Source organism: Mustela erminea, chromosome 13 (genome assembly GCF_009829155.1).
Source record: "Mustela erminea isolate mMusErm1 chromosome 13, mMusErm1.Pri, whole genome shotgun sequence".
In the NCBI taxonomy this organism is placed as follows: domain Eukaryota; kingdom Metazoa; phylum Chordata; class Mammalia; order Carnivora; family Mustelidae; genus Mustela; species Mustela erminea.
In genome coordinates this window covers 82,473,601-82,498,431 of record NC_045626.1, presented here as the reverse complement: position 1 = coordinate 82,498,431, position 24,831 = coordinate 82,473,601, and the positions used below count along the sequence as shown (strand labels likewise).

The 24,831-nt window shown below is 56.5% G+C and overlaps 2 protein-coding genes across 4 annotated transcripts in view; one reads left to right on the top strand and one right to left on the bottom strand.

The window, feature by feature from the left end:
• DTX1 (deltex E3 ubiquitin ligase 1) overlaps positions 1-12,539 on the top strand; it is a 33,852-nt gene extending 21,313 nt beyond the window's left edge. The window contains exons 4-10 of the mRNA XM_032310402.1: positions 8,524-8,585; positions 8,909-9,070; positions 9,348-9,409; positions 9,925-10,083; positions 10,190-10,351; positions 10,452-10,541; positions 11,217-12,539. Coding sequence (XP_032166293.1) covers positions 8,524-8,585; positions 8,909-9,070; positions 9,348-9,409; positions 9,925-10,083; positions 10,190-10,351; positions 10,452-10,541; positions 11,217-11,441 — 922 coding nt within the window. The 3' untranslated portion in view covers positions 11,442-12,539. The remainder of the gene's footprint in view (positions 1-8,523; positions 8,586-8,908; positions 9,071-9,347; positions 9,410-9,924; positions 10,084-10,189; positions 10,352-10,451; positions 10,542-11,216) is intronic.
• Positions 12,540-13,539: 1,000 nt separating this feature from the next.
• RASAL1 (RAS protein activator like 1) overlaps positions 13,540-24,831 on the bottom strand; it is a 28,282-nt gene continuing 16,990 nt past the window's right edge. For all 3 annotated transcript variants that reach the window (XM_032310400.1, XM_032310399.1, XM_032310401.1), the window contains 11 exons: positions 24,476-24,540; positions 24,015-24,127; positions 22,866-23,058; positions 19,884-20,021; positions 19,179-19,323; positions 17,800-17,972; positions 16,683-16,820; positions 16,450-16,585; positions 15,530-15,650; positions 14,617-14,693; positions 13,540-14,364 (listed from right to left, as the gene is read on the bottom strand). In XM_032310400.1, coding sequence (XP_032166291.1) covers positions 14,225-14,364; positions 14,617-14,693; positions 15,530-15,650; positions 16,450-16,585; positions 16,683-16,820; positions 17,800-17,972; positions 19,179-19,323; positions 19,884-20,021; positions 22,866-23,058; positions 24,015-24,127; positions 24,476-24,540 — 1,439 coding nt within the window. In that variant the 3' untranslated portion in view covers positions 13,540-14,224. The remainder of the gene's footprint in view (positions 14,365-14,616; positions 14,694-15,529; positions 15,651-16,449; positions 16,586-16,682; positions 16,821-17,799; positions 17,973-19,178; positions 19,324-19,883; positions 20,022-22,865; positions 23,059-24,014; positions 24,128-24,475; positions 24,541-24,831) is intronic.

Below are 24,831 nucleotides of genomic sequence, written 5' to 3'. Positions count from 1 at the left end.
CAGTGTCCAGCACTTTGGAACACAGCTGCGGGGCAGACTCAGAGTTTCCATCCCACGTGCTGGAGGGGAGAGAGGGGACAGCTGCAGGCCTGTTTCCATTTACTGAGAGTTCGCTTTGTCCCCGACCTCGTGTCACGGCCTTTCCACACGTGGCCTGTCATCATCACAGAAACCCCACGCGGTGCGTCCGATTTTCCCCACTCTTCACGTGAAGAAACGAGGCTCTGAAAGGCTGACACCTGCTCAAGGTCCTCAGTCGGAGTCAGGGTATTGGGGTGCCCTACTCCCCTGCCTGTCCACCCCAGGTTTCTTGCCAGGGTCCCAGAGACCTGGCCCTGATTGCACAGGGCCTCAGGGAGCCCGGGGGAGTGGTCGGGCCCAGCTCTGGCCCCTTCTCTCACAGTGTGACCCCAGCGGGACTCATCGCCCCTCTAGTCCCCAGTTGCTGCATCTGTGACCCGCGGCTGCTGTCCAGCTCGAGGCCAGCGTTTTCAAACCCATACCATCTACACCATCCGCCAGCTGTGGGAAGAGGTGCTTCTCCCGTTCACCCGCCTCAGGCCGGCACACCACACCAACCTGAGCGGTGCCATAGTGATGCCCCTTGAGTGGCGTCTTCCTACCTCTGGTTCTCCGTGAGCCTGAGAACCTCCTCCTATTTGCCAGCCGGCAGCGCTTCCTTCTTTTGCCAATTACTTGTCTATTCCTTTTGCTTGTCCCTCTCTTGGGCTACTTTTTGCTCCCTTACTGATTTGCACACACTGCTTGTGCGTTAGGCACAAAAAGATGCCATACGTGCCATCTTTTTATCTGTCACAGTTTGCAGTTTCTTTTGACCTTCTTTACAGGATCTTATGTTTATCTGTTTTTAAAGGAATTAGCCCATATCCAAGGAGCAACTACTGTGTGCCAGGCATCGTTTGGGGCCCTGGGGATTCAACAGTGGACAGAGCAGATAATCCCTACCCTCCCCGAACCACAGTCTCGTGAGACTCAAACAATGAACTAAATAAATAAATTCTGGAATGTGGTCCGGAGAGGGGTAGCTGCTGCAGAGGAAACTTAAAGAGTGGGTGACACATAGGACCGATGAGAGGGGCGTGATTTTTAAATAAGGAGGTCACAAGAAGCCTCCCTGAGAATGTAACATTTGAGCAAAGGCTAAAGGAGGTTAAAAAGCAAGCCACGTGGAGAACTGGGGGAAGAGCATTCCAGACAGACGGAACAGCTTGTGCAAAGGCCCTGAGGCGGGAGCAGGCCTGGTATGTTTGAGGAAGTCAGTGTGGCTGGAGAGGCTGCAGGCAGTGAGCGTGGAGGGTGGGAGATAAGGTCAGAGATGAAATGGCGCCAGTCTTCTAGGGCCTGAGGCTGGAAGGGTTTGGGGGGTGGTGCGGGACTTGGGCTTTTATTCTGAGTGAAATGGAAGCCAGGAGGGTTGTCAGCTGGAGAGGCTGGTGCGACTTTTTTGTTACAGGTTCCCTCTGGATATTGAGACTATGCCACAGGTAGGGCCAATGCAGGAGGCAGGAGCCCATCTGGAGGTGGGCTTTGATATTGTCAGTATATTTGGGTGTTTTCTTCCCATTTTTTACTTCCACCAGTGATTTCACGTTTTTCTTTGAAAGACTTCATATTTTGTTCTTCAGTTCTTTAATAGGTATTACATTTCAGTGTTTCAAAGGACATCATGAAAATCTCACCCTCACCGTGTTTCCCACCCCCCCTCCCCTGTCAGGCCTGTGGCCTGCCCCCCCTCCCCCTTTTCCTGGCCTCCCGTGCAGTCCCCCCTCCCTCCTGGGCGCCTCACCGCAAGGTCAAACCAAACACCCCCACGCCCCAGACCTGAAGCACTTCCTGCCCTGCTCTCTGGGAGGCCAAACCACACACCCCTGTCTGCATGTGGCTGCCCCAGGCCGTGGGAACCCGCCAGCCCAGCCCTCCCCTCCCCTTCCCTTCCCCGGGCTTCTCTGACAGAGCCCTGCTCTGGGGGGTTGGGAGCCCAGGGCATTGAAGGAGAGTGATGCTGAGCCCCCAGGCCCCTGGATAAATCTGGCCCTAAGTGGCCACCAGCCCTCAAAAATTCTCCCTAGCGGACTTTTGCACACTTTATTCCCTAAGCGTAGACAGGGGCAGGGATGAGAGGTTCCATCGTACAGAGGGGAAACTGAGGCCCACAGGAGCTCAGAGGCTTGTCCAGGCAGAAAGCGGAAGTGAGCAAAGGCCTCCAGACAGCAGCTGTTGATGGCCTGTGGTTTTGCTAGGCCCAGGGGGCACCCTGGAGCTCAGTGTAATGTCCTCAGCCCTGGGTCCTGCAGAGGGGAGTGGGAGTGGAGACTTGGCTGGTCCCAGGTATAGGTAGAGGGGGCAGGTGAGGAGAGCAGGCCCAAGGAACGTGGGGGATCCCCAGGGACTGCTCAACGTCCTTTTCCCCTGACATGGCACGCTCACTTCTGCCCTTTCCTCACCCACTTGGACCCAACTGACTGAGGCCAGAGCCTCCCAAGGTTCCCCAAGGGACCACGGGGTAAGCACCAGGTGTCCCGAGGGCCCCTGAGGCCCATCAGGGGACCTGGAAACCATCACCAGAGAATGTGACTTGCCTGGCGTCTACCCAGGGCACAGGGGCAGGGGGAAGACAGGGAGCCCAGCTCTGGGCAGAAGGATGGGAATGCAGCTGGCCTGAAGGGCGTGACCACGTGGCTTCCTTCTTCCCTGGGGTCCCAAACCCTACTTCGTGCCTGGGACAGAGAGAGGAGTAGCCCGAGCAGGCCCGTGGGTCCTCTGTTCGGCCACTCAGGCAGCCTACCTGGGCCTGAGCCAGCTCTGGGGTCCACATCAAGAACTTCAGGATCTGGTGGGCTCAGAAAGCTTGCTCAACTCCAGATGGCCCCACAGATCTGCCTGGTGGGGTCAGCCCTGGCCTCTGACTCGGAAACTCCAGGAACTGGTGCCAGCTGCACCGCTAACCAGCTGGGTGACCTTAGTGAAGTCACTTCCTTTCTCTTGGCCTCAGTCCCATCATCCCTAAAACCAATGACAGATTTCATCTCATGCACCATCTCTGCTCGAATGGTTATGTCTTCCAGGAGCACTCTTGAGGAGGAGTCTGAAGTTGTGTTTTGGCTTAGTAGAAGGAATGCTGGGATCGATTGGTGATGCCTGCCATGAGTGCAGGAATGGCAAGAGTACTACACGTGTCATGTATTTGCCTATCCCGCTCCATCCTTGTCTCTGGGAGGACACTGGTATTAGAACTGCACCATGGGTCCCCTGAAGGGACCATAGAACTAGCAAGCCAATTTTTTTTTTTTTTTTGGTTCAACTCCTCCATTTGGTACTTCCTGAGAACCCATTTGCATGGGGTTTCGTCCACAATCCAAGGGCCCAAGGGCTGGTTCAGACATTTCTAGAAGATCACAATCTGGTGCAAGAGATAGAAGTGGAAGCATACAACCAGAAAGCAAGATAATGTGTCTGTATCCTAAAAACAAAACAAAACAAAAACGGCAGGGTCAGGAGAGAGAAACATGGTCCCTTGGGAATTAAAAGGGGGTAGCTATGGATTGATTTGAGGTAGATCAGAAAAGCCCTCATGAAGACAGTGGCCTTTGAGCCTGTCTTCAAAGGACAGATGTGAATTAGGAATAGTAGGGACAGGCTGGAGGAACAGTGTGGCAGAGATGTCCAGGCAGGAAAAGGCAGGGAACAGTGTGAGGAACAGCAGCTAGGAAAATCTTGCATTATCTCATCCTGCCTTTGAGCACTGCCTTCCAGTCCGTGTAGATATGAAGCCTCTCTGTTCTTCCTTGACAAGAAGGAAAGCCAAACACCCCAGCCCTCTTTCTCAGACCAACCCTGGGGGGTTTTCTCTCAGACAGAGCCTCCTGCCTGGGCCACTGAGCCATGGTGAGGGAACTCGGTTCATGTCATATGGCTAAGCACAGACTCTGGAGTCTGACAGCCTGGGCTGGAATCCTGGCTCTACCACTGGCAAATTACTTCAGCTCTCTGGGCCTCAGTTTTTTTCCCCTCTCTAGAGTGGGGATGTCATAGACTTTGGGGAATGATTAGATGAGGGGAGTGAAACAGGACTACAGCATTGGGACCATAGTGAGTGCCTGGAATTTTTGACCACAGAGAACACCCCTTTGCCTGTCTCTGTGTGGCGCACTCACCAAGACAATTTCTGTGCAATGCCTGGGATCCTCAAAACCTCATCATGGAACCTTGGCCCCAAGTGGGATACAGAGCACTTTTGGGAATTTCTCAGGAAACATTTGCTTGGGCCTTTGGGCAGGACGTCCCCTGAGCGTGAGTGCTGGCAGAGGAACTCGAGGGGACTAGAGGCCCTAGATGGTGTTTCTCTGGGACACCTGCTTCAAGGCTCACTTCAAATATGTATAGAGAACACATGGGGACAAAGGGCCTGAACGTGTACTCATGAGTCACCTGCTCAGAAAGTTCCCACCAAATTCAGCCTTCCTTCCTTCACGCAACAAGTGTTTCTCAAATGCCTGCTATGTGCTGTATACTAGGGTTGAAGTCAGGTGGTCAAGGAAGGTCTCTGTGATGAGGTGGCATTACCTCAGAGACCTCAGAGAGCCATTTGGCATCTGGGGGGAAAGCCTTCGAGCAGAGGGCACAGCAGGTGCAAAGGCCCTGACAGGGGACTTATGCTCAGTGGGTTAGAGCCACAACAGATGTGTCTGGAGGAGCGAAACGGAGGGTGTAGGAGATGAGGCCACAGAGTCAGGGAGGGCCTGGTCAGATCAAAGACTTCATAATCAGGTCATGGTTAGCACTAAGGCAATCAAGCAATCAATAAGGTAATGCAAAGATAGAGATTTCTCTGGAGTAAAAGGGTAGGGAAGGTCTCTGATAAGGTGACATTTGAGCAGAAATCTGTGTTAAGTGAGGGATCAAGGCATGAGGATATCTGGGGAAGAGCATTCTGAGAGAGAGATCAGCAAGTGCAAAGGCCCTGGGGTAGGAATATGGCTGGTGTGTTCCAGAACAGCACAAAGACCGGGGGGAGGGGTAGGTGGGGTGGGCCTGGGGTAGGGTGGGTGAGGGGTGACTACAGGGGAAACAGAGTTCAAAGGGTAGGTACTGGCTATCTCCCATAGGGCAAGGAGGTTGGATTTTACCCTGAGCAAGGTAGGATCTGTGTGGGGTTGAGGGCAGAAGAAGAACAGGGCCAATGCAGAGGTGGGAAAGACAGCAGGAAACCCAGCATGGCAATGGGACCCATCTCCATCCTGGGGTGGCCAGCCCTGGCTTCTGGTTAGAGCAGATCTCAAGGGGGTCCGATGGCTTCCTCTTACCATTTGCCAACCTGGGCCCCAAGAGGGTGAAGCAGAGAGTGCAGGCCGGCCCCCCTTCCAGGAGGCCTGCGGGCAGCAGACTCTTGTCCAGGGCATGAGGATGTGCTCGCTGACTTGGAGGAAACAGTGCATCCCACATCAAAAGGGGCCCCTGGGCGGCTCCCACGCTCGGGCATCGTGGGAACCCTGCTACCCTGGGTTCTCTCAGAGGGCCTGCAGATTGAGAGAGGCTGGGGGCTGCCTTCACACTCTTCCCCGGCTCGTAATGAGTAAATAAAAAACAGCCCCACCGTCACACCCTATCCACCACCTTCCCAGGAGCAAGACTCATTTTTGTGAATTGGGTTCTGTGGTTTTTAAGGGCTGCCAGAAATTGTTGCGCGACTGAGATTTTAAAAACCTTCCCTTTCCAAGGTGCCCTCCTGCCTAAATCCCCGGACAAAGACTCAGCAAGACCAGGGTCATGAACTGGACCAGATGCTGGGCATTAGATAGACCTGGGGTAGCGAACTATCCTCCCTGATGGGCAGAGGCTGTGCTGAGGATTCTGCTCAGCTTGAGAGTGCTGTGATGGATTAGTGATGTCTGCCACCAGTAGAAGACAAGCAGTAGTTGATTGCACGCTAAATATTGTTCTTGCTATCCATTTTACAGATAGCCGTGGACAAAAAGAAGGATTTTTTTTTTCATGAGACAGAAGGGAAGATAGGAGGTGGGAGGGACCTAGATATTCTGAGGGCCTTAGCAGTGTGCCTACACTAGAGCTCTATTAAAGGACAGGGCAGGAGGAGAAGCTTCAGGTACGTGCCCCTTTGTTTTCCTGTAAGAGTAAGAGGAGGGATGAGATTAGGTGATATCCTGCAGGAAGGTCCTAGAGGATTATGACAGACCCTGGGAGGGTCAGATGGAAACTCAGCCCCATCTCTTGGGTCCCAGCAGGCTACACGAAGGAGAAAATCCTTCTCCGCTCACACCCCTGCACCATACTATGAGCTTTGCATGTTTTAACTCACTGAATGCTCACAGGGCTTTATTCCCATTACAGATGGGGAAATTGAGGCACAGCACCTTTCTGCACACACACCTCAACTGTGACCAGGTGTTTCCCTGCTGCAGACCCCTCCCCATGCCATCAGAGGGGTCTGGGAGGAGTGCTGCAGGGAGCCCAAGTTCTAGTGTGTGCTGCTGAGCAGGGAGAGTAGAGCCTGTGTGCAGTGCAGGGGTGCACAAGACTCTGTGCAAAGTGGGGGCCTCCCCAGCCAAGCATCTGTGTGTCTGTGTGTGTCCCCATGTGCACCGGGTGGCTGCATGAGCTGCTTCTCTCATCCAATGGCATGCCCTCACGCCGTGTGCATGCCTCCGTGTGCATGGTGTGTCCCCTGCAGAAGTGTGTGTGTGTGTGTGTGTGTGTGTGTGTGTGTTCCCTGAGATGCGTCTGTGTGTGCCTTTGGATATATGTGTGCGTGATATATGTTCCCCAGTGTGTTGGTGCATTTGTGTGCTTTTGTGTGTCTGCGTGCAAATGTGTGTGGTGCATTCCCCCACGCACATGTATTCTGTGTCTGTGTCTGGGGAAGGAGCTTCCTGGGATGTGTGTATCTGTGTGGGGAGATGCCTATTGGTGCAGTGTTCTCTATGTTGTGTGTGTGTGTCTGTGTACTTGGATGTGTGGTATGTTCCCCCAGTATATGTGTGCATGGAAAAATAATGCCTGTTCCCCAGGAGTGTGTGTGTGTGTGTGTGTGTTTCTGGATCTGCTGCAGCTGCGCCCGAGCCTGCCTGCCAAGCATACCATTTGCTCAAAGATGCTTTCCAGCCGGCTGCCCGGGATCGCCTGTGCCTGCCAGGGCCAGGTAACCAGGCATCCCTGGCCAGGCTCAGACCTTAACAGGCAGGCAAAGGGGTAGTAGCAGCAACTTCCCCAGCTGTCCCTGCCCCCATCCCCTCCTGCACCCTCTCCTGGCACATCGCCCAAGCCCCTCTGGCTCCCCTGGCTTGAATAACACATCTCTGCATGGAGACTTACCTATCCAGCATGTCAACAGCCAGACAGACATTAGTACACCTACGTAATCCAGCGCTGACGTCGCGACAACTCAGGAAGGCATAGTGTACAGATCACCGCAGCCTCTCATTCAGCCCTCCCAGCAGTCCTGGGGGTGAGGTGTGATTATCCCCATTTTACAGATGAGGAAACCAAGAGTCACAGAGGTTCAGCGACTTGCCCAAGCTTGTCACTGCAGTACTTTCATGGTTTCTTCTCCAAGGGGAAGGTGAGATACACCATGACTTAGCGGGCCGAGGTGCAGAGAGGTGAAACTGCTCAAGCAGGGTTACTCATCAGTGGGGTGTTGGTGATAGGTAATGGCTTTTTTAGGTGCCAGGAATTCTGCGGGACCCTCGACGTGCAGAATCTCATGGACTCTTCGCAGCAAACATAAGGAACGTGCCACTTTACAGATGGGAAACAGGCTTAAGAGAGATGCTGTGAAGTGCTGTGTGACGCCCAGCCAGTTAGCGCTTGAGCTGAGATATGAGAGCATTTAAAATCAGCCAGAGCTTTTTGTTCAGGGAGGGCAAAGAGGGGAAGCAGGCTATGGTTTCCTAGGGCCTCTGCATTTGAAGAGAAGCAATGCCTCAGTTATAGGAACTGATATTAGTAGATCTTCGAAAGGGGTAAAAAAGTGTTCATTGTAAAATGTCTTTGGAAAACCTGGATTTATCATTCCCAATCACATTTCCTTATGCAGGACTTATCAGAGCCTTCAATGTGCTCATATATGTTGTGAATTTTCAAGGAGAGAGTGAAGTGTTTCGTAACTTATTTGATCCCTGAATGCCTCTTTCCCAGAACCTTTTATTGGGAGAAATGCTGGAGTGGCTACATCACTCAGTTGGTTTTAAGGCACAGTGGCCAGTGGAAGGGAGCTGTTGGACCCCAAGCAAGGGAGACCAGCTGAGGTGTGGGGAAGAAAGTACTAAGTCTAGGGGTCCATTCCATTGTAACTGGGGCAGAGATCCCAATCACATACCACCCCCCCCCCCCCAAAGAAGGATGTTTGTGACCCTGGTGATCATTCTAAATGACGGGACAGGCACAAAGAGGTCAGAGTATGCCCAGGAGCCAGAAGGCAAACCAGGATCTCCTGATCTTCTGGTGTGGGGCTGGAGTCCACTACGGCCTCTTTTCTCCCCTCAGGGTACCCGCGCTCCCGGTGAAGAACTTGAATGGTACCGGGCCAGTCCATCCGGCCCTGGCAGGTGAGATCCAGTCCTGAAGGGGCAGAAGGGCGGGGCCCAGGTGGAGGCGGCCCCACCTATCTGCCCTGTGGCTCCACCCCTTGACGGGACTAGTGGGCGGGACCCAGAGGAAAGGTCCTACTGACATTGTTGGGGGACTGCAGAAGGCATTCCACTCGGCTTCCACCCGCGGTGGAAGCCCTCACCTGAGGGCTCCCGGATTCCCGGGCCGAGCAGGTGGGCGGGGCCTGAGGAGGGCTCAGGGGCTCACCCAATGGCGGGAGGGCGGGGTGGGAGGGGACCAGGTGGGCTGCCCGCCCCTGACGGCCCCGCCCTCTCTCCAGGGATGACCGGGATCCTGCTGTGTGCCGCGGGCCTGCCGGTGTGCCTGACGCGGGCCCCCAAGCCCATCCTGCACCCGCCGCCTGTGAGCAAGAGCGACGTCAAGCCCGTGCCCGGGGTGCCCGGGGCGTGCCGCAAGACCAAGAAGAAGCACCTCAAGAAGAGTACGCCTTCCGCGCTGACCCTGACCCCACTAACCTCACCCTTGACCCCAGCGCCTCTGACCCCTAACTCCAGTTTGTTCATAGGACTTAGAACTCCACCTCCATCTCCTGATCTCAGCTCCCTTTCCCCTGACCCCCTCTGCCACCAACTCTGAGTGCGGCAACCGCTGACAGGTGACTCCTGCCAACCCCTCTCTGACCCCTGACCCCGTCCTGAGCCAAGCCCTCAGGGGGAGATTCTAGGCACCCTCGAACCCACCCCGCTGTGTCTTTGCAGGTAAGAACCCCGAGGATGTGGTTCGAAGGTACATGCAGAAGGTGAAGAACCCGCCAGATGAGGTGAGCCCCCACGGGCGGGTCCTGGCCTGGGCAGAGGGCAGCGACCTCGCCTCCCCAGCCCCTGACCTCCCACCCCGCCCCTCTCCTGTGGTTGTGTGTGTCAGTGTCTCCTCCCAGTCTGGGGGTTCGCCTTTTCCCTTTTATGCAATGTCTTGTGATAAACAGAAATACTTTGATGTAATAGAATCACATTTGTCAATCTCCTGAAGAATGACAGTTTTCGTATTATTATCACCCGTACTTTCCACCCCATGTTTAAATTTTTCTTTTGTATAGTTAAAGCTGTAATACCTCCGGAGGGGGGCTGCGAGGGGGCCCCGTCTTCCTCTGCCATGTGTCTGCATTCAGTGTAAGGGGGTGTCCTCGCCCTTTGCCAAATGGGTACCAGAGGCAAGGCAGTCTGACCCTTGGGAACTTGGGGGCCTGGGAGCGTGGCCTCGCCCCGGGGCCGCGCCCACCTGAGGGTAACCTGCCCTGGCCCGTCCTCAGTCTCCTCTCTGTGCCCCTGCCCGCAGGACTGCACCATCTGCATGGAGCGCCTGGTCACCGCATCCGGTTACGAGGGCGTGCTTCGGCACAAGGGCGTGCGGCCCGAGCTTGTGGGCCGCCTGGGCCGCTGCGGCCACATGTACCACCTGCTGTGCCTCGTGGCCATGTACTCCAATGGCAACAAGGTGGGCGGTGCGGGCCGGTGGGTGGGGCCGGTGGGTGGGGCGCAGGCAGAGGGGCGGGGCCGGGATGCCTGGGGAGCCTCACCGCCAGCTTCTGTCCCCGCCCCAGGATGGCAGCCTGCAGTGCCCCACCTGCAAGGCCATCTACGGAGAGAAGACGGGCACTCAGCCGCCTGGGAAGATGGAGTTCCACCTCATCCCCCACTCGCTGCCGGGCTTCGCTGACACCCAGACCATCCGCATTGTCTACGACATCCCCACCGGCATCCAGGTCACCCCCGCCCTGGCCCCGTGGTCTCAAATCCTCTGAACCCTGCAGAGCACCCCCCCACACCTATCTGCGGTTCAAGCCTGTGCTTCCCTCCCCACAGGGCCCCGAGCACCCCAACCCAGGCAAGAAGTTCACCGCAAGAGGCTTCCCGCGCCACTGCTATCTACCCAACAATGAGAAGGGCCGGAAGGTGGGTGCCCTGAGGGTGCAGGGGTGTGGGAGCTGGCCAGGGTCCCCCCTCACCCCCAGTCCCTGTTTCCTCTCTGCACCAACAGCTACCACTACCCCCTAGTGCAAGTCCAGCCCTGCCAGTTGCGTCACACCCCCCATCTCATTTGCAGCTTAGTGAGGTCAAGGTCTTGACCCTATTTTACGGAAGTCTCGACAGGGCAAGTGACTTGCCCAAGGTCACACAGCTAGTAAGTGGGAGAGCCTGGATTTCACCCCATGCAGTCCAGGCTCTTCACCACCACACTCCCAGCTGTCAGCGTCGCTTCCTGTTTTTCAAGAGAAGTCAGACCTTCTGACTTTCATGGGAAATCTCCAGGTTTTTGAATATTGCCCCAGAAGTCACCAAATGGCTATTTAGCACACCAGAAACAGCTGAGGGCCTTCCATTTGTGACCCAGATGAAACAGGCAGAGAGCCTGGAAGGAGCTCTTACCGGGAGCCCATCTAGGGACACGGCCAGGCTGGGCGGCCACTGGGAAGGCTGCAGGGCTTAGAAGGCAGTAACGGAGCCACAGAGTGGCCAGGGAGGGAGGGAGGCTGGACTAGGGGGCAGGGGGTGGGGGCTCCAGCCACAGGGTGGGGCTGCCGGGGCCCTCCCCTCACGCCCACACCTGCCCCGGTGTCTGCCCACCAGGTGCTCAGGCTGCTTATCACGGCCTGGGAGCGGAGACTCATCTTCACCATCGGCACATCCAACACCACGGGCGAGTCGGACACCGTGGTGTGGAACGAGATCCACCACAAGACCGAGTTTGGGTCCAACCTCACAGGCCACGGCTACCCGGACGCTAGCTACCTAGACAACGTGCTGGCGGAGCTCACAGCCCAGGGCGTGTCCGAGGCGGCGGCCAAGGCCTGAAGCCCGAGGCTGCCCACCACCTTCCCTCCTGCTTGGCCCCCTGGTCCGGCACTTGCCTCCCTCTACCAGGTGTGTCCTGGCGGCCCAGGTTCAGGGCTGGGGAGGAGCCTGCGGAAGGAGCCAGAAGCATTCTGGAGATGTGGCTGGAGCTAGTTGGAATGTGCTGGGAGGAAAGCAGACCAGCCGGCTCCAACTTGTAGCTCCCCGAGAGGGTGGCGGAGAGAGTACCAGGAACCACAGCAACCTCCCTACCAAAAAGACAGAGCACCACCCCCTCACGCAAACACACCTGTCCTGTTGAACACATGCACGCACACCCACGTGCCTCTACTTACCCCCACACTGGGGGGGAAGAGACAGAAGACCCCTGTGATACTCCATATGGATTCCCATCTGTGTCTCTATCACATCAATACAGGCTTGTCCACAGGCAGGATTCAGGTCAAGCACCCCGGGGGCCTGCTGGGGCTCCAAGGGGTAAGGGGCCCTTGGGAAGCTCAGCCTCTCCCCGCCTCCCCCATCTCTGCCACCCACTGATGGGCAGTTGTGGGCCCCTGGGGTAGAAGCCCCAGCTTAGTCAACAGGTTTGCAAAGGGGCAGGCCAGAGAGAAGTCCCCCCACCCCCACCCCTCGAGAGAGCCAGAGGGATCTTATTCTGTGCTGGTGTCTCCATCCTTCTGGGACTCTGACGTCCTTCTCCCCTCCCATCCCCAGGCCTTATGTCTGTCCCAGATAAAGGCACTGTTCTTTCCTCCGCACTCCATCCTCTCCACCAAATGCTCCCAAATGTCAAGATCCAAAGGCTGGAGCTTCTGGCTTCAGGAGCAAGACGAGGAGGCCTAGCTTAGGCCAGCAGGTCTAAAAAGCAGACCGGACAGCAAAGAGTCCATTTTGCTTTCCTTGGGAGTGGGCAGTGGGGTGGCTGATGGTCTTGGCCAACCAGGGGCCTGTTGCCCAGGCAACTCACCAGCTCCGCCTCTGTTGATTGGCTGCCACGGTGGAAGTCAGCCAAGATTTAAAGGGACGCCAGCGATTGCTCTTTTGAAAACCTACCAGTCCCACTGTGGGTGGAGAAATAAATGGTCTTTCTCCTCCTCACTCAGTCTTTTCCTGCGGAGGGGTGGAGTGGGGTGGGTGGCTCTGTCCCTGGGGGGGGGGGGGTCTCTGGCCCAGCCCATCGGGGAGCTTGCTACAAAATGATGGCCCCGGGACCATTGCCCCTCTCAGCCTTGGGCAGCTGGAGATGGAGGGTCCCCATAATTCTCTAGTCTTAGAGCACACAGGGAGTGTGAGGGTGACAGAGGCAGGCCCTCCCAACCCTAGTCCCCAAGAGGCGGGCCTGAAGATGCTGTTCTCAGGCATGGCCCAAGGCAATGCACACAGCTGCTCCCTAATAGAGTACTGGGAATGAGGGACCCTTCCCTCCCCCAGTACAGTACTGGGAATGAGGGACCCCCCCCCCCACAACAGTACTGGGAATGAGGGACTTGGGCTGGGAGCTGAGAGCTTACAGAAAAACATGGACGAGCTGGGAGACACCGTGACTGGCCCCTCGAGCTCCAGACCCTGCCCTAAGAAAGGAGGGGCCTGTTCTGTCTAGGGACAGATCCCAGGATCTGCAACAAGCTTCTTCCAGCAAGGCAGCATCCCAGGATGCTGAGTGACGGAGGCAGATTCTGCGGCTCCAGGCGACCCCTGCTGGCCATGCTCGGGATAGCGCTGCCTCGTCCTGGGTCCCCCTAATCTCCAGATACGCTTTGGTTTCTGTCCCACCCTCTAGTGACACAAAAACCAGAAATGAGTCCTTGGAGCCCCTTCCAGTTCTGCCAGTTGGGTGTTCCCAAATATTTTACCCTCGATGATTCATTCTCAAACAAAATATCACCTCAAACCCCACTATACAAAATTGCCCAGCCCCGTGATCATCAAATCCCATGTTCAACCTTATCACCAGGGCAACTTGTTAAAAATCCTGGTCCATGTGCCCACACTCCTTCAGATTCTGATTCAGTAAATCTGGGTGGGGACCTAGAATCTGCATTTCTAGCAGACAACCTAGGGGGTGAGTTTTGGACCACAACAGTCTAAGAAACACCTCCCTGGTTCCCAAACCAGTTCCATGGAACCCAGTTTGACAACCACACATCTAGACACTCCCTCATTTTATACAGCATGAACCAAGGCTCAAAGAGGGGGTCAGAACCTAGGCCAAGGTCTCCCAGGCTCCAAGGGTCTGGGTCTGGCATGCTGAGCTCCAAGCCTCCATTATTCCCGAGGGAACCAGATTCTGGAAGCTTGCGGTTAGGGCTCTCGGCCAAGGCAGGGTTCAGGAGGATCAGTGAGGTTACACGGATTGGCAGACATGAAAACAGGAAGGGCTGAGCCTCTTTAGTGCCTGTCTGGGGCAACAAGGCCACGTGGGTGTCGGGGATTCACAGACAGCTGTATCCAGCAGTTCAGGATCAGGTGGGCCTGGTCGGTGTGGGCAGGAGCCAGTCTGGTTTAGCAGAGACCTTCCGCTGAGCCGAATGAGTCAGGCTCCTTATCCCATCCACTCCCATCTGCCTCACCCAGAGACTGAGAGTCATTCAGTACAAAGGCCAGCCCCCTGCCACAGGGCTTCTGTGCCCGGGGTTCTGCACTTAGGGCACAGAGACTAGATCTCCAGCAGCCTGCACCCTACAGCATCAACGAGGAACAGGACAGCCTCAAGACGCCAGGGTGCTCCGAGAGGGGGTCCTCTGGCGCCTTCCTTCCCCTTCCAGGCTGGTTCTGGCCTTTTCTCAGTGCCCGAGGGGGCTCAGGGCTGCCCTCTGCTGCTCCCGCTGCTGGAACTCTTCATGGGCTCTGTCCAGATCTTCGAGCACCTCCAGCAGGCGGGCAGCTGCCTCTCTGTGCCGGGCCAGGGCATCGGGACAGACCCCTGCAAGGGAGACAAGGAGCCACGGGGGCTCAGCCAGGCCTAGGCAGGCCGCCGTAACCCAGACCCAGTGGCTTTCTCAGGCTCCAGGTGGGCCCTACGCCCTGAAAGCCCACACACTCCATCCCCCCCATTCACCACACTTGCTGGTGAACCGCGAAGGGGAGGGGAGTGGGGAAGGACAGAGTCGTGTGTTTGGCAAGTTACGGCAGGGGGCAGAGATGGCAAAGAAACGGGACCTCCTTAGCCGCTCACCTTCCGTGGCCCCAGAGCCTTTCTCTGCGTCTGCCTCTGGACTGGAATCTATGTTGGGATCCTCCTGGAATTTCATCCTGGAAGTTGAAAGGGAGAAAGTCAGGGTTGGTCCCTGACTCCCGATCTTGTTCTCCACTCCGGAGACTCTCTGCTGGTTGCAGGAGACATGACAGGTTCCCAGCTGTCACCATCACCACCACCATTATCACAGCAAATACTTACAAAGTACCAGACACTATTATAAGCCATTCCCATGTTTTAACTCATTTAAGTACCACAAAAGATGTATCCAAGGTAAGGACTTACTATTGGCTCCATTATACAGTCCACCGAGACACAGAGAGGTAAAGTAACTTGCCTAAGGTTGCACAGCATAATAACTGTTGCTGTCTATGTGGTGACTGGGCATCTACAAAATGCCTTACCTGCATTAGCTCGTTTGACCCCTCAGGACAACCCCAGGAGGAAGGTACTATTATTATCCCTGTTTTCCATATGAGGAAACAGAGGTTCAGAGAGGGTAAGCATTGTGCCCGAGATCACACAGCCAGTGAGTGGCTAGCCCAGAATTCAAAACCAGACAGGCCAGCTTCAGAACCCACTCTAGAAGGAGCTGGAACAAATCGGTCACTGGGTAGCACTGACGACCACCAGGAAGGAAAAGGAACACATCCAAGGTCTGTGCCCATGTCCCCAGGGAGCCGGATATGAAAAGATCCAAGACACACTTCTGCACTGGGGCCTGCCTGAGGATGCCTCCCCATCCTCCCCTTGAACCTGGACGCCGTGCACCGGGAAGCTCAGCTGAAGCGGATGGAAAGAATGAATAAATGGACGTGGGATGCTGTGCTGGGTAGTTGGCCCGGCTGGCCACTGTGGGGTAGAGGGGAGGAGGCTGGGCAGGGACACCCACCTGAGCTGGTCCCGCCCCAGGAGCAGCTGCCGGTACACCATCTGGATCTCAGCATCAGGATCCAGCGGGTCGCTCCAGTCCCCCAGGGTGACGGCCGAGTGTGTGCGGCTGCAACCAGCAGCTGAGGGGGACACAGCGCCAATCAGGACCGCCTCCCATCTCCCCCTCCAGAAGCCCCCGCTGCTGATGGTCCCCAAGCCCCAACCCTTCTGCCTCTAAACTGACTCTTCTGACCTACTACTTCCATCACGCCCCACTGTCTCCACTCCCACCCAGCATAGCGATAGCCTCACCTCCTTCTAGCCTCCTCCCACAGTCCGGGCTCCAGCCACGCAGACCTTTGCAAACTTTCAGCCCTCCCTCTGCCGCCTCCGGGCCTTTGCTCATGCTCTTTGCTCTGACTACACTTCCTTACCCCATCCCTGTCTCCAACTTTGTTGCTTGATGCCTACTCTTCTCAGGTTAACATCGAAACAGCACCTCCTCCAGGAAGCCTTCCTTGATCTCCTACTCTGGGGCTGGATCAGAGGCATTCTCTGGCGTCTCAAAAGCCTCATCTTGGTACTTAGAAGACTGTATTACAATTGTCTGGCTATTCACTTGTCTTCCTCTAGAGCATGCCTGATGTCTGCATTCCACTAGATGCTTACCACATAGTAAGTGCTTAAAAAAAATAAGACTTCATATGTATTGAGCACTAGGTGCTCGGCAGCGTTCTATGTGCTTTGTGTCTATCAACTCACTCACTCCTCACAACCCTAGGAGGCAGGGACTGTTATGAACCCCATTCCAGGCTTCAGGAGACTGAGGCATAACGAGGTTAAGTAACTTGCCCCAGGTGGCAGAGCGGCCAGAGGAGGTGGGGCATCCGCTGATTGACAGGTAGGGAGGGCCGAACCCGAGCCCACCCTGCCCTTCACCTGAGCGCTCAGCCTGGAGGCAGCAGGTCCAGCGCGAGCTGCGGAAGGCACCAGGGTGGCAGGAGGCCAGCTTGTCCGGGTTGGGGGCGCTGGCCTTGCGCAGGGCTGACAGCCACTGGTTGAGCTCATTCACATTCTGCGGGAAGCCGGGTGGTGGGGGGGGGGGGGTGCGGGGGATGTCAGGGGTGCGGAACCTAAGGGATGCCCTCCTCCCCATCCTTGCGGTGCCTTACCTTGCACTGGAGGTAAGTGGTGTGCAGCACGCCGGCAGCGTCCTGCGTTAACACCTGCATCACGTGCGGCAGCTGGAAGGCGCCCTCGTCCACGCGCTCCACCGCACGGATGTGCGACACCGGAATGGAGGAGCGCATCTGGGAGACAGGTCTGTCGCTGCCGGGTGGGCTGGGGGCCGGGGTGGTGGGGCCCAGGGACAGCTTTCCTTTGGGGATGTTCCCCGAGGGTGTGTCTGTAATCTGGGCTCATGACCCCTGTCTCGAGCAAGGAGTCTCCCAGTACTGCCCCATCTGTCTAAGGAAGCACCGACTCCCCGGGGCGCCAGTGTCCATCAACGCCATCCACCGGTCAGCCCAGCAACCACATGGCGGACATGGCGGTCGGGATGTGCTTTCCAGCACTCCACAGTTACCAACTTACACCAGCTTCTGAGGCTGGATCTGTGTGCCGAGGAGGAACTGAGGCCCAGGAGGACCCATGACCCTTCTGAGGTCACTCAGCTAGTAGAGCCAGAGTTGGAAACTAGGGATTAGAACTCTGGACTCTATGCTTTGCTGACAAAGTGGGAATAATAAGCAAGCACGCCCTGCCCGGTGTTAGCTATCACGCACCAACGTGCAGGCACAGAAACACGCACACACCAGCAGGTGCCTGAGTTCTGCTGCATGTCAGTGGCAATCCTAGGAGAACAGGGATCCTATGCCTTGTTTACTGCTATATGTCCAGCGCCTAGAACACTGCGTGGTATGCAGGAGGCATTCAATCATTGTTTGATGAATGACTGAGTAAACAAATGGCCGTGTGTGTGTGTGTGTGTGTGTGTGTGTGTGTTCCTAGACATCCAGGCAGGGACCTCTGGGCGAGCAGATCCAATTTTACGTGAGCAGAATAGCATCAGCCAAAGGACATCCGATGCCTACGTCTGTCCTGTGCCCACATTGGCCCAAAAGGTGTGAGTAGAGCCTGGCCTGAGACTTTGGACTTGCTAAGTCCTTGCCCCCTCCCGGACCTCAGTTTCCCCCTGCGTACAGAGAGGCAGCTCAGGGAGGGAGGCCGCTGCTGGAAACCGCCTCCCCTCGCCCCCGCCTTCCCTCCCGCTGTGGGCTAGAGCCCCACCTGCCACTCTGGACTCTTGGAGTAGGAGAGCGCCTCCCCGCTGAGCCAGAAGTACCGCTTCTTGAAGGCGAAGCGGGTGGTCAGGCTGGCGGGCTCCTCCTTGCGCTTCAGCAGGTAACCTTCACGGACGATCACCGAGGGGGCCACCAGGGCCCTCGCTGGGCCCCCAGCCTCTGGGAAATGGAGGGGGGCGGACAGTGAAACCCTCATATCCACGCTCAACCTGCCCTGCCCGCGTGCCCAGGTGCCTCTATGGTGAAGCATGACTCTGCCCCCTAGAGGCAGGAGGGTGAACAACAGGACTGCTGCAGACGGCTCCTGCTCTTAAAAGAGTGGATCATGGAAGGTGGGGCCGGGAGCAGCACCAAGTAGGCAAGTAGGCGTCCCTCTCCTGAAGCTCTGTAGACAGTGGTGGAGCAGTCAGCAGAGGGGGCATGCCTCATGAAGTCAGTCCAGTGAGTACATGGGATCTACCCCCCTTCCATGGGGGGTGATCCTCCCCAATGCCACAGGGACACTGCCATGCCACAACCGGGGCTCCACATGCAAACGGGTTCTTCTTATGTGACTTGGACCCAACTATAGTGCACTGGGCCCTATACTGTGATACAGACTTAGCCCCAACTCTTCTGCTTAAAAAACTGTCCCAGGCTCCATTGCACTCCCCATCAAAGCCCAGCTGCCTATGAATCCCCCACACAGTCTGGCCCCCACCTCTCCTTTGTGCCCCCTCATTCCCTCTTCTACATTGGCTCCTCCCTGTGGTTCCCTGTTCGCCACCTCAGGACCTTTGCACATACTGTTCCCAGCCTGGAATAGTTTTCCCTGGGATCTTCATGGCATGCTCTCTGTCCTCCCTGAGTCTTTGCTCTGATAGCACCCTAGTGAGACCATTTCTCGCCACCCCACCTAAAATCTCAACCTGCCACGCCCATCCCAACATTCTCTTCCCTCTGTTATTTTTTCTCCCTACACAATCACTCCCGAACGTACTGTACTATTTGCTAACTCCTCTTGCTTTTAGCACATGGTCCCTGCTAGAATAAGAAACCTATAAGCGTTTCTTCTGTCTTATCCACTGCTATTTCCCCAGCACCTGGAACAGTGTCTAGTAAGCACTTAAGAGACATTTTTTTATTGTGTGCGCATGATGCGACAGCACCCACACACATCTCCACACTGGCTGGGATAGCTTGGAGGACAGGGCCTGAGCTCTGTTCATCTCTGCGACTTAGCACGGGAGGGGCCAGGAAATGTTCGTTGACTGACTACCTGACCCACAAGTCCACAGTCTCAGTACTGGGGTGGGGTTGTGGGAGGGGGAAGGGCAGGTCCCAAAGGTGGCAGGTCCCAGATGTGGCAGGAATGCAGGGACTCACCCTCCTCCCCATCCACATCCACCAGCTGGTCCAGGAAGTGTCTCACACGTGAGATACTCTGTAGCAGGAAGGGGTGGAGAGGGGCCATCCATAGCTCCTTGCCCTGGCCCAGCTGCTGGCCTAGGTTTCCGATGCTCTGCACAGCCTGGAGTAAAGAAGCAAGGGATGCCAGGGCAAAGGCCACTGCTGAGGGAAGGAAGGGCTGCCTACAGACCCAGAAGCCCCCGAGTCCTGACTCTCAAATCAGTGCTCAATGAAAGGGGAAGACTCATAGTAGCACCTGCTTCGAACAATATCTACCCCTCCCCGTGGACAGATATGCACCCCTAGTGCCCTTATTCTGTTCCTTCCAGAGCTCGATTCCCCTACTAAGGACTGCCCTATCCTATCATGCATACTTTGGAGCCCATCAGAACCTCAAAATATGGCCACTTTGCAAAGGATGGTCTAATTCACACTAAGGTGTAAGTGACTACCAGCCCGCTTCCCACTTTCCTCCTGGAAGGGTAGGGTTTTCATTTTAAGAGACAAAATTAGAGAACATATGAATGAATGCCTTCGCATTCAGGATGGAAGGCTAATGGGTGTTTGAGATGGATTTCTCTCGGTGTCATTTGGGTCTTCTGTCGGTTTGGCCTTCCAGCTTTGTTCCTATGCTTTTCCCTGGCTAAGAACACCCAGGCTGTGGGACTCCAGTTTTGGCACCTTGGCAAGCAGTAGCAGTGAGCGGCTGGTCTGGGGATCTGCATGCTGGTCCCGGAGGTCAAACAGCTTTGGGGTGAGGATGGCAGGTGCAAAGAACCGCAGGAAGAGAAAGCCGCTTATGGCCAGATACTTCACGTCCTGCCGAGAGGAGCAGCAGGTGAGAACAGCCCCCAAGGACCCACTTCCCAGATAGGGAAACTGAGGCAGGAAGGACTACAGATTGGTGGTGCAAGGGGAAGCGGGATGGGAGATGGGCCAGAAGACCATACTGGTCTGCCAAGATGGCTTTTTCTCTCTGGACCTCAGTTTCTCCACCTGGAAAATAGAGTAACAATACCAATCCTGCATGATCAGCTTTAGCCCAGCATCCTCAGAATCTGCTTGGTGCCAAGCACCGTGCTAAGGGCATAGACCTAGAAAGGAAGCAGCATCACTATTCCCCTTTTACAGGTGATGAAGCAGAAACTCAGAGATGCCAAGTGACTGGCCCAAGGTCACACAGCAGATGAGTGGAGGAAGCAGAACTCGATCTCCCGACCTATGATTTATTTTATTAATAGCACCATGCCAGATAACTGGCCACACATTTGTTTATTTCATACTCACCCTGGGAGGCATTCTATCTCCATTTTACAGGGACGACAACTGAAGCCCAGAGAGAGGTCACCTGCCCAAGGCCACACAGCTGTAAATGGCAGAGCTAAGACTTGAACCCAGGCAGGACCGGAGCCCTCGACTCTTCATCACACTCTCCTGCCTCCGACCCTGCACACCGCTTGCTGAGTGCAAGGAACTCATCTGAACCCCTAACCAGCCCGTGGAGTAGGTACTCTTGTCCCCATCTTCTGGACGAGGACACAGGCTCAAGAGTGAACCCAGCCCGGCTGGCTCCTGAGCCTGTCCTATGCGCCCCCCGCCCCAGGCTCTGCCTCCTACAAACTGTAAAGGGCAGTGCCCCCCTGTGTGAGTCCCGGGCCTGGCCCACCTGCAGGTGAGTCCCGGGCCTGATCCCCCCACCAGCGCCGGCAGAGGCAGCTCAGAGAGAGGGCGTGCCTTTATCCTGGGTGCATCTGGCTCTCCCCAGATCACTCCCCACCTACCTTTCACACTTGCCCGGCTATATTTAGCCCGAGAATGTGCGCCAGTATTTATTTAGGGGCCGTATTCACACTCGAGACAATACCCTCCCTGGGTACATGCCAACTTCCTACGGCACCTCCGTGCTGACAGTGAGCCCTGGCGACAGCCGGTTCCTAAAGCTGCCCAGAAGGTGGGTCTCTGCCCCCAGCCCCACCCTCATCTGGGACCTGAGCTGCCCCCAAGGCCACCACCCCCCTCCCATCTGCCGTATTCCAGGGTAATTTTAGTCTTTGACATCAGCTCTGACTTCCTTTCTTGAGGAGGAACAGGTGTCAGAGGAGCAGAGAAAGGAGTACCTCTGGGTTTCCGTGACCCCATTCACCCTCGTGGGCCTGAGAAAGTCCCTGCTCCCTGCCCATGGCCTCTGCCCACCGTGGGAACTGAGGACGGGAGGACACTCGGGAGTCACACTGGGTCCCTCACAAGGACCAGGCTGTCTAGGGAGCTGGCCTCCCCTCTTCCCTACCCTCCCCCCTGCCCCACTGTGTCCCACTTAGCACCTGCAGCCCAGGCGAGAGCCTGGCAAAGTGGGGCATAAAGCCAGTGAGGTCCCAGTTTGGAGCCCCGAGCTCATTCCTCAGCGGGGGGCCGAGGGGAGAAGGGAGAGACCCCTGCTGGGAGACCAGAGGCCTCCCTGTGAGTCCACAGTCCTCGGCAAAGGCTCTTTACCTCTCTGGGCCTCAGTTTCCCCACCTGTAAACAGAACGTGGAGAGAAGTCTGGCGTAATCAAGGGCTCTTTAACTCGAGCTCTAGGGACTGGGCCGTTACGTCTCCAACACTGAGCAGGTCTCAGATTTTTCTACAAAGTGAACCCCCAGTCCGCGTGTCTATGACATCAGCACTATGTAAGAGTTAGCCTGATGTGACACCATTTGTAAGACAGGACAAAGACAGCCACGTGGAAGGGATGCCGACCATTACCCCAGGGGGGCTCCACCCGGTAACCCATGGACCAGTCCGGCTGCAAATGTGTAACAGCTGGCTCAAAGCGTTGTTGTGTTGTTGTTACTGTTGTTGTTAAGCAAATCAGTGCCAACATTTAAAAATGAGAGACCTCACATAAAATCCAGAAGGTTGCCTTTAGAAAAGAAACTCTCACGATCTGGCCATACTGGGTCCCCATTCCTACGTGGCCATGACTGACTGTCCAGAGCGGCCCCCTTAAGACCAGCCGTAGGAGCACCAGCTTGCCGCAGTCCCTACCACTCCCTGCTGCCCCACATCGGCCTGCTGCCTTCATTCAGCTCACCTGCCCGAGGCAGTCCCTGGGGTCCCAACTCTTAAGTCAACAGTGGCAGAGCACTAGCACATGTGGGGGGTTATCTGGGGCTATTTGGGGTGTCTGCCACAGAGCACCTGCCGGCATCAGCGGGCTCACTCGCTCTTGAGTGCTCTCACTCCCTCTCGCTCGCACTCTTTGTCTTTCTGAGAGCTGAATTTAAGACGCACTCACTTTGTGCCAGCCTGCCTAGACATGTGCCAATCCCAGCACCACGGGACTCAGTCTCTCTGGGCCTCTGCTTCCTACTCTGGGAAATGGAAGAGTATCGGTGCCCGTCTCATCGGGTCGCTATGACAAGGCAAGGAACGCGTACAAGTAGGTCTGACCCCCAGTGAGGGCTATATAGAGCAGGAGCTGCTGTCACTACTCTTACCACCACCCCTGGATCCCAGACCCTGCCGGGAATCCTGTCCCCACTTCCGACAGGACACATACTTGAGCGGGAGCCGTCCAGGTTCTGCCCCCTGCCCCACCTTGCCTCCCTGTGTGACCCTGGACAAGCTACCGCCCTTCCCCAGCCTCAGTCTCCCCATCTGGTCCATGGGGACGCGTGGCCCACCTCGTGCTCCGCCTGGGGGAAGCGCTCCTTCACGCATTGGTGCAGTTGCTTGAAGGCAAGGCGCATGGCAGGCGGACAGCGCTCCACAGAGCCCACGATGGCGTCCACGATGGGCCCCAGGTAGCCCGTCAGCAACCCGAGGCTGGCGTCCCGCACGTGCTCCTCCGAGGGTGCGCCCTTGAAGGAGATTCTCCTGGGGAAACAGAGTGGCTGTGCCTCCGAGCCCAGCGTCTGTCTGCTCAAAACCCTCCACCAGCCCCCACTGAGCTGAGAGTACCCACATTCCCAACCTCCCCTCCTACCATTCCCACCAAGCTTCTGGCTGCTTCTCAAACACGCTGAGCTCACTCCTGTCGCGGAGACTTGTCCCCGCTGTTCCCTTAGCCTGAGACACTCTGGCACCCACGTTCAGCTTAAATGTCCCCTCCTCTAAGGGGCCATCCCTTCCCCTTCACACATCATCACCGGACATGTCAGCAGGGACATGCCGGACACACGCTCCCACCTCAGGGCCTTTGCACATGCTCTTCCCCCTGCCCGGGATACTCTTCACCAGATGTGCATGCCTTCCTCCCTCCTCTCCTTCAAGTCTCTGCTGGAAGGTCCTCTGCTCAATGCGACTGTCCCTCTGGCCACCCTTTGAAACACTGCAAGTCCCTGCACTGTTCCTGGCACTTCCCACAACCCTTCCCTGCTCTAGCTCCCTCCATTCCCCTGATGACCTTCAATAACCTTCTTTAGCTGGCTGGCTACCTCCCCATGGAAGGCAGATTTGCGTCCACATATTCCCTGCTCTGGACTCAGCGTTCAGCCAGTGTCTGAACAATAGGTTCTCAACCATTGTCTTGTTGAGTGGATGCTGGAATGACACCCTTCTACCTGTAATGTTCTACACAGGTGTAGGGTCTGTCTTGCCCTCCTCAGAGCTGGGATTTGAACCCAGGAGCTCAGTTTCAGAGTCCTGCCCATCCCCATACACGACACAGCCCGAGGATCGCCATGCTCCCAGTGAGGCTTTCTGCTGGAATGCAGAGCTCCTGAGCCGCTGCGCCAGAGCAGGGGGGCATTGGCACAGACCCAACCTGGCCAGGCTCTGAGCAGACCAGGGGGCTCCCGGGGGGTTGGGTGCGCCCCCGAGGCGTTGCTCACCTGGAGCGGCCTAGGTCCATCTTGCATGGGTCCAGCTCCATGTACTTCTTTTCCTCGAAGACGCGGTGAATCACCGGCTTCAGGACCTCGTGCAGGTAAGGCATGCCCACGAGCTGGGGGCAGGGGGACCACGTGGGATGGGGGCGAGCATGAGATCAGGCGTGCCCACAAATTGGAGGCAGGAGGCACCGCATGGGATGGGGCGGAGCGTGAGGCTGGGCGTGCCCAGCAGCTGGGACAGGGGGGAACCTGCGGGTAGAGGCTCAGAGCAAGACCGACGCATGCCCCAGAGTGGGAGCGGGGGGCGCTAACCAGGTGAATCTCAGGGTGAGGCCAGGCATCAGCCACCAGCAGCCCGGCTCAGCCACCCTGAGCCAACCGAGGCTGGCCAAGCTCTGAGGTCCCAAGAAGCACAGAAAAGGAGAAAAAGCTGCAGGTGGGCCCGGGCGTTACCTGCTCACCTTCATAAACTGTTCCATTGCCTTGGATGCCAGGGAGTTAGAACGGAAGAGGGTGTTGGGGTCAGCTGGGAGGACAGAGGGAAGTATTTTCTGGGGTTTGGGGCCGGATCCACCTCACCCCACCCACCCAAGGTGGGAGTCGTGATTCTTCCAGCCTCAGGAATCAGGTAGAGCTGCAGCATCAATGCCATTCACGGTCCAGGGGCCCAGAGAGGTTCAATGAGCGGCCTAAGGTCACACAGCTCAAGAGTAGCAAAGCCAGCACCTGAATCCAAGGCTGCATCTGCAGAGGGCTGCTGGTGCCAGACATAGGGACCCCCCCACCCACACATATAGGAGCCCCTGACCTCTGCCTG